Consider the following 9,267-nt stretch of genomic DNA (forward strand, 5'->3'; position numbering starts at 1 on the left):
TGTAATTAAAACGTCTAGAAATTTTTAAACGTTCCCCTAAATAACTTTTACACGATCCTTCGTTGCCCCTCGAATCCTGTAAAATTTCTGTAAAGTTTCGCGGTAGAAAAAAGACAAGTTTCGTCCGTGATGTAATTCATTTATTTCATGTACACTCGCCTCTACTATTTCTGGACAACACTATGGATAGGGTTATCAAAAAGCTACGAACAAAGTCGAACAATCTTACCACTTTGATCCACGAGTAACGGGAACCCGTACGAACGTGGTGACATCAAGGGATGAACAAGGGGGTTGAGGAGCTGAGACGCAAAGACCAGGAGAAGAACCCTAAACGGCGTTTTCTATTAAAATGTGAATGTTTATTAATCGATACGGAATATTAATTTGCTTCTATGCTATAAAAGAATGCACTTCTTGCTGCTTCCACCCTCGCAAATATGTATGTATATTTATATATAACAAAATATTATGAACGGTATTATCATTAATCGTATCGTACTAATCAATAATAACGGTATGTCAGCGTCGATGATAGAAACGGGGCCCGGAGTGCCGTCAACGGCAGATCCATCATCGTAATCGTGAATTGTACAAACCGTACGGTAAACAGGGAACGATTAATCGCGCCGAACTCCTAATCCTTAACAATACAATTAAACGCTATCGACAATTAATCAGCTACCGTCGTCGTCGTTCGTCGTTACAACGAGCATCACTGTTGCGCGCATCGATCGATTTACGACTTCGTAAACCGATCGAACATTGCGATTTATTTTATTTTTTCCGTTGCACTCGAACGTCTGAAAAAAGTAGCCGTGTCTCCATACTTCATCGCGAACAAGTACGTGCGCCGACAACCGGAAGCGCAGTTGCATCGTTCGTTTACTGAGAAACACTGATACACAAATCCAGGGAAAATAATCGCACGTGCAAGCCAAGTTCCCGCGCTCACGACGGGCTGCGCGAAACCCGCTCAAAACGGCTCTACTCTGCGCGCTTCGCGTACGGAGAACACTATAGTCCAATTCAGCGACAAATTTTAATTAAAATAATCGTAAATTATTCGCTACGACCGACGATTAAAATAAAAACAGTCGTTCACGACCATAGTCGATCGAACGAATTTGTTATTCGTCGGTGCCGTCGAGTCGACAAACTTGAGAACACTATAGATTTCGTTCGAAATTCGGGAGAATAAGAATCATCAACAAAGTTGTTGTAACTTCGTTACTTCTTCGAAGATCGAAATAAATCAACGCGTTGATTTCGACTCGACGTTACTAAGGGATAACCATTAGTAGCATCGACGATGATCTCAAGCAACTAATACGAGAATTTTAATCGTCGATCGCCGTGAAGGATTTCGGCGATCAAATCTGCCGACTAAACTTTCAATCTCTGATCCAAATTGGAGAAAACGAGGAGAGCTATACTCGGTTCGAACCGATCTGAGATCGAGAACTCCGGAAGATCAGAACGGTTCCGAGTTATTACGTAGCGTTTCAGATTATCCGCGTACCTACACTTGTACCCTATCTTGTACGATCTACATACTTTCGATTTAACCATTAAAGACGGTTACAAGTCACTTGAAATACGTTCGAACTCGTTCCTTTCGAATTTTCGATTCGTTTCGGTTCGAAACACACTTTTGTTCGAGCGTGTTCCGACGCCGCGCGTTGTCGCGGAATCGTGGCTTTTTCTACGTCGCGGACTGTTTCTATCTTTTTGATCATAGTGGTTTCCCGGATGAACGTACAGAACTTGGCATAATTTGCGGTACAACCGAGCGGGCGGTTCGAATACAATCTCGTACGCGTACAATGATCCGCCAGCGTGAGTACGAATACAAACGTTCGTCGTTATTTGCGCTCGCGTTGCGCGATATCGTCTCAAAAGTTCGTTCTAATTACACATGAGAATCCTCGTCGAACGACTCTGGTGGCGAGAAAACGCGAGAAAACGTGTCACGACGGACGATAATTCGAAAGCCACCGGTGGTGAGTTTGTGTCGGTGCCCATGCAACACGAACAATTGAATAATTTCACGCGTGTTCGATAAACATAACACCCGTAGAGAACTCTCGAAGCGAAAGAAGAAGATTTCGTGCGAGACTCGAAATAGCGATATACAATAACAGGTACATGACATTAAATACGGAGGTACAACGCAAGAAAATCAAAAAAGTAGAAGGAAAACAAAGAACAGGAAAGAGACAACAGATTGAATTAAGGACAAAGGACCGGCTGATTATTAAATAACTGAGAAATTCCTTAATTATCGCGGCCCGTTAAGCGGCGACCGCGGTTCTAAACGCGTGTTTTTTTTTTTTTACCTCAAGTCCACAAGCCTCGCGTCATCCAGTCAGAAAAATGAACAGGACGTCTAGGAAATAAACTTCCTACGGCAGAAATTGAAAAAAACAAAGGATTAGGTTTTTTCATTGTACTGAACTGCTTTTGTCGCCGGTCGCGACTACTAAATTAAAGGAAAACTCAAAATGGGGTAAAAATTGAGCGTCGCGAGCGTGAGAAACGGAGACTTCGCGTGCGACATACGACGTGCTCTCCGTTGTTATCATTGATCGAAGACGTTAGATCGAATAGTCTAGGGACCGTTGTATTCGATCGAAGAAGGGTTGGGGGAGAAATGAAAATAAAAGAACAGGGTTTAAAAGAATCACAACCACGTTGTTTTTCGCAACGAAGTACTCAAACGGTCTGCGTATCACTGGTCCAAGACTCAATGGATCGTTATGTTATCGTAAAATCCTTAAATCTAAACTTACAATACCCACGCTTTCCGTGTTTTGGACGAACGGTGTTTCACCGACTTCACGCTTAACTCTTTCTCAATTTTTTGTCCTCCGTAATGTTTAAGAATGATTCTCGAGCGTCGTCGTCGAGACGTCCCCCTTTTTTTCTTAATTTTTGTTTCGCGTAAGAACCAAAACTCACGATCGACGATAACTTTGTCGCCCGCGCGGAAAAAAGAACTAAATTGAACAGGTCAGGTGTCGACACAGCCCCGTCGACTGAATCGTGGTCGATTCTATGGATAGAGTTCGCTTCGTCAGCGACACGTTAACGACGAATAATAAAATATGAAAAAACGCGTGAGTGACGCTACATTATCGAAGACGATCTTCCTGAAGACGAGTTCGAAGACTGGCGAACGCTGCTCGCACAGAAAAATTGGTCCGGTGCTCGAAGACTTGGTTCCTCGTCCACGTACAGCTCTGGTCTCCGAAAATCCTCTTGGCGCGAAAGCTCTCCCGAATGTTAAATGTCCGCGTTATATTCCTATACGTCTATCGATTTCGATCGTTCGCGCGCTGTGAGCTCGAACCATTCGCGACGATTCGATGGGACGTATCGATAGAAAAATATCGATTCCAGGTCATGATTCGCGCGTACCGCGCGAACGTGGGATCGAATGCAACACGTGTTTCAGCGCGTACGTATGCAAACAGCACGAGCGCGCTCGCGAAGAGGGGAAGAAGCGAAATATCTCGCTCTAAACGCCGGGGGACTCGAGTCTTAATCCATTCTAGCGACGGTAAGGATGGTAATTGTTGGAGCTGGATGAGGATCCCGTGTAACCCCTTTGGGGTCCACCGCCACTGTAGCTGTCGTTGGTTCCTGGGGCAGCAGGAACGCTCTCTAGTCTCGAGGATCCGTATACGGTGCCTGTTAGAATCGCATAAAAGAACGTAGTACTGTATGCCAGGACGCGGCCTAAGGACGCAATCAGGGAGAGAGTGATATATCAGAGAGCAATGGCGCGTGCAATCGCAAACCAGCTTCTTAACGAACGTTACGATCATCCAAGAGGTCGACCACCAACGCTCGAACCGGATAGTCCGAGACTATGAAACGCCTTTCACGAATTTTCGCGATCGCCGAATGAGACGATTCGTTCGCGATAAATTCGTCGACCTCTTCCGATAACCGAATCGTTGGAGTTTCGCGCGCTCGACCGCTGGATCGGCGATTGAAAGTATGGTGAATCGAAGGGCGACGCTGCGATGAAGGAGAGTTTCAGAAGGTTCTACGAGGATTAAAGGATCGGTCCGAACGCGAGGTTTAATTGGATTCGATCGAGGACAGCCACGCGCAAATGAGATCGTTTGTTTCGATTCCCCGGGATTATCCTACAAAGCTTCGAGAATACATGACTTGCCAAGGTATGCGAAAATCCGAAAGTACTAGTCGATACGTATAACTAGAATGTAACGTGCAAGTAGAAAAAAGCTTATATTACGTCCTTAATCGTAGTGCTTATAGATAAAACACCAGCGGCTTAAATGTATACAAAATATACATATATGTATATTATTATGTATATTATTATTATTGTTATAAAAATAAAACTAATATTTAAATAACGTCAATGTATCTCTTTCTCCGTCGCTCCTTTTACAATTTTCAGTACAAAATTTTTTCCTTAAATCACGGCCTTAATAATTATTATAAAAGTATCTAGTACTATGCACCGCGATTATCGATCAACTTCGGTGTTAACGGAGAAACTTACGGGTCGTAGTATCGCGGACGCGAATTTTTGGTACGCACGTAATGGGAATTTAAAAATCCAAGCCAGGCGACGAGTGATTCGAATTAACGTGTCACCGAGGCTATATCTAGAGAAAAATCACAGGATTGAACGATCGTTTTATAGACTTCTAACGAGAAAATGAAAGTTTCGTACCGCGCGTTCACTTTTAAATTTCACGATTCACTTACTGCATAAATAATTCTACGGACGCTCGATGTCATGATTCCCTCTTTATAATAAACCTACACGTATAAATAAACAAAAAAAAAAAAAAAGAAAATGAAAGAATAGCTTAGACGCTACACAAAGCTAACATTTAAAAAAAAAAAATATGACGAATAATAAAATTTAATGTTATATAGATTAATGATGGATCCATACAACTAAATTGGCGGCCTTAATTAATCTTAATTTGTAAAAGGACGCTTGTTTACACGCCGTCACTTGCACGTAACTTAGTATAATCCTTAATCGATAATCATCTTACGACTATATAGTTGTCGGCTGAACAAACTCAAAAGAAGCCTCTATAAAATTAATTTTCGTCGTTAAATAAGATCGTAAAAATCGGACACGGTGGGTTTTAGAACATAGGGAAGCAAGAGGATGGCCAGTATCGAAAACGATCGGGGTTCGTTTTCTTCGAATATTTTTCACCCTGAAACACAATCTCTGCTCTGTCTGTATCATCCTCCATCACAGCACCGCCAACCTCTCTCTTCTCTGATCTGGTAATTTATAGGAACCTAGAGTCTTGGTCTGTATCTTTGGTAGCTGGTTGGGTATTTCTTTAGCGCCTATAAGGATGGTAATTGGTATGCTGTGTCAAGGAAAACCGCTGGGGACCCGGGGCTGCGTCTCCGTTCGGAATGAAGGTCGGGCTTCCTGTTTCGGTATTTTTGAACTTTGGGATCGGGATCACGTCTGCGGGAAACAAAGGAGGGAATTAGGTGGCGCGCACTGACGCGAATACACGCCGTTCGCCAGCCGCGAATGTAACTGAAACTACGCGAATACAAAGGGAGGAGAAAGGAAATTTCGATGGGCCCGCCGCCGCCGTGTTTCGCGATGGCGAGCATTCATTGCGACTAAAATTTCGATCGCGGTCTTTTCAACTTTTAAACGCTATTCGTGGCCTACCGCACGGGAATATTGCACTGAATGTAAACAGACACCAAAGGGGCAAACTGTCCAATTTTGAACGGTAGGTATTTCATGGCCTGTATCAACGGTATTGCCAATGTACGAAAATAAAAACACAACGGTGTACGGATATATGACCAACGATCCGGAACAATAATTTTTTTATTTTTCATATTATTTTGTATTTTTTAATTCGTTGTCGTATATCCAAACACCGCTGTATTCGGCACCTGAAGTACCGATGAACGCCAAATCGCCTCGAACCTGAGTCTCTTTTCGAGTGCAATTTTTGCTTTAAAGCGGCAAGAATTTTTCACGATCACGCGAATATATTTATCTGCCTCAGTTTCGAGGGGACACGGCGAACGCTGGAACGCGCATAAAACACTGCACCAATGAGGAGGTAACGTCAACGATGCAATAAAGAATTCAAAAAAATATCGTTCGAAACCATCTCCATAACTCCGTCGCAGATAATAAAACAATTAGCGCCGCACGCGACGGTTCGTGTGCGACTCACGAGTGGCAGCGTCACAAATAAAAGAAAATATATATATATAAAAAAAAAGAAATAAATTAAAACAAGTCAAACGGAAACGAAGAGGAACCAGCGACTAGAATTAAAAACGAAACCTCTCCGGGTCTACGAAAACGTCCGAAAAACATCGGTTTAAAATCTAAAACCGAGCTGATTGCAAAACAGAAGCGACAAAAAGAAGATAGAAGGCTGTCTAAAATTATCGACCAGCAATTCGAGCGATCGGGGAAAGGATGTTAATATTATTAAAACTTGTTGAAATAACCCGAAAAATGGGAGTCTCTCATCGCGCGCACTCGCATGCTTGCTTTCATTCGCACGTCCGCTCATGCACTGTATGTCTTCTACGTGATCTTTTTTTTTTTTTCTACGACATGAACAAACTTTACGACCAAGTACCATACATTCGCCTTACGACGCTCGTTCCACGACCATGGAGAGCCAAATGATCGCTCGAAAATAAAAGGGTAAAACGACATCAACTGTGCAGTGTTTTAAGTCTCAAGGAATTCATGGTAGAAGCTATAAAAACGAATATATATATATATATGACCATTTAAAAAGAAAACTAAACGGAGGGAGAAGAAAATTGTTTGGATTCGATTGACAAGAATTTGTTTTCTTTTTCATTAATATCATTTTCTATTTAATCATTCTCATAATCTATTCCATTATGTACTTTACGAATAATGATCCACTCTTTTTTTCTATATTATCATTATATCATCATAATAATTATCAGCATATCACCTTATCATCATTATATCATTATATATATTTATATATATATATATATAATTATATATATATCATCATTTATAATCGTTAATATTAATATTATTAATATAATATCTTAAGTATCAATTAATTAATTAATCCACTAGAAACACCGTTAAGTATATTAATATATATTATATATATATTTATATATATTGTGTGTGTATGTGTGTGTATTTAATGAATAATAATAGTAGTAATAATGACAATAATTCATAATAATTAATTAATAATAATTAATAGTAATAGTAGTAGTAGTAGTAGTAGTAGTAGTAGTAGTAGTAGTAGTAGTAGTAGTAGTAGTAGTAGTAGTAGTAAGTAGTAGTAGTAGTTGTAGTAGTAGTAGTAGTAGTAATATTATAGTAGTAGTAATAGCTGTAGCAGTAATAGTAATAGTACAGTAGCAATAATAGTAGTACTGTTTGTTTCACGTGTCGTTGGGAGTGAGGGGAGCGGGTAGGAGTGAAGATTTTTAAATTGTAAAAAGGTGTATTGAGCGAAAATAAAGCAGAAATTAGCGATTCAAGAATGAAAACTGCCCTCCCCAACTGAACCTTCCTAACCATTCTTTTCGTACTCTAGATTTCATTGTTTCCTAACGAACCCCGTCTCTCTCATACATTTTTTTCCCATGAACCCTTTCGTCGCTTACTCTGAAATCGCGAAAAATATTAATCGCCAAAGTCGGAGGTTGCGGTTTCCTTTATCCCTTCAACGAGACACACGTTACTCCGTCGTTCGTCCGCTCCCTCTCTCATCGACCGCCATTACCCTGTCCACGTAACCTTACTGCCTACTCTACTTTACTTCCACCCTCTCTATTCTGACTCCACCCCAAATTCTGCCGTACAAACGGCGGAACTCTGCGTGCCCGTCTCTTTTTCCCCCTAAACAAATTACACACGTCTCGTGCGTTCTCTGGTTCTCGTTTCGTTCTCTCGTCGCCGTGTTTCAAATTTTCCTTTAACCACAAATTTCCCCCCATTGCGACTCGACGTTCGCGACTTCGTTCTCTCGTTGATCCCCTTCATCAAGATAAACTAATGTCGTTAAAATTAGTTAACGATCCGTCAGTCCGCCATTTAAAAACTACTTCCCGAGCTTTTCGCTTGTCTTCAACCCTTTCTCCCTCTCGTCGCGTCACAACGAAGAACATCCACAAGAATAATTGACGAACAACCAATGCAGAGAGAGGAACACACCATCTTTACGGTTTCAAAAACTGTGATATCATTTCGAAGATACTCTCCTAGAATATTAAAACGAGATTCAAAAAGTCAGCTTTTCCCCTCTGCATCCTTTAATCCTTTCATCGATGTTGGCTTCCGCAATGAAAGGGTTAAAAAATCAAATTCAATTTCGACGACTAGAATTGGAGAAATCCCAATATAGCAAACGCTTATATTTTCTATGTAAATTAAAAAATCCCCAAATATCAGCAGTTTTTCGATCCTAAAGGTGGTGTCTCCCCGTAAGAAACGATCGCGGTGGAAAAGTATAAATTGTAAATCACTAAACGTCGCTTCGGTCCATGTTACTTTGAGATGGTCGTGGGGAGGAGGGAAGAAGGGGGGTGGGGTCGATCGATTTGGAAATATTGCATCGTCACTTTTTCATCACATCATCGCGATAAGCACTAACGGTTTAGCTATGATTCTTTTAATGCAAGTACTTCCTATATGCACTATACACGTAATGCAGCTTAATAAAGTTTTACATTGTCTCGCGTGTCTTTACTTATTAGAGATTTGGCAAACCTTAAATCTGGTACGACGCTGAACGCGCTCAGTTGTACGGTCGCGTACAAACTATGTTCCATGTATCACGTGTGTCTCTGGTCTTTGTGTTTTATCCGACGTGTCGCGTCGAAAATTCATTTTTCCTTTTGTTTCTTTATACGCCCTCTCCTCTCGCAATTACGCTGACATTCACGCCAGTTTTTCTTCATTCTCGCTTCCGTTCTCTCCCTTCCTCTCGTTTCGTTGAGCATTTCGACAACCATGCCTTCCTCCGAGTCATTCGAGTCTCGCTTACGCAATTCACAGATTCATTCATCTCGAAACTGTCTCGATCGTCTCTCATTCGTCAACACGCGTCTATCCCTTCTCCCTTCCCGGCAATTTAACGTACCCAGCCTCCCAATTATACTTTCGTTCTCCCATTGCGCCTTGCTCTCTAACGAAAGAATTAAAATTACAACGACTAATCAACGACTTAGATACGCTTTTGTCTTTCACTTAAGAGTTAC

General features: G+C 41.4%; 1 protein-coding gene across 5 annotated transcripts in view; it reads right to left on the reverse strand.

The window, feature by feature from the left end:
• Positions 1-147: 147 nt before the first annotated feature.
• Hrb27c (Heterogeneous nuclear ribonucleoprotein at 27C) overlaps positions 148-9,267 on the reverse strand; it is a 33,634-nt gene continuing 24,514 nt past the window's right edge. For 2 of the 5 annotated variants that reach the window (XM_076769297.1, XM_076769291.1), the window contains one exon: positions 351-3,693. In XM_076769297.1, the coding sequence (XP_076625412.1) occupies positions 3,554-3,693 (140 nt within the window). In that variant the 3' untranslated portion in view covers positions 351-3,553. The other 3 variants (XM_076769294.1, XM_076769293.1, XM_076769292.1) reach the window with 3 other exon arrangements.

This window comes from Colletes latitarsis, chromosome 7 (assembly GCF_051014445.1).
Source record: "Colletes latitarsis isolate SP2378_abdomen chromosome 7, iyColLati1, whole genome shotgun sequence".
Classification (NCBI taxonomy): domain Eukaryota; kingdom Metazoa; phylum Arthropoda; class Insecta; order Hymenoptera; family Colletidae; genus Colletes; species Colletes latitarsis.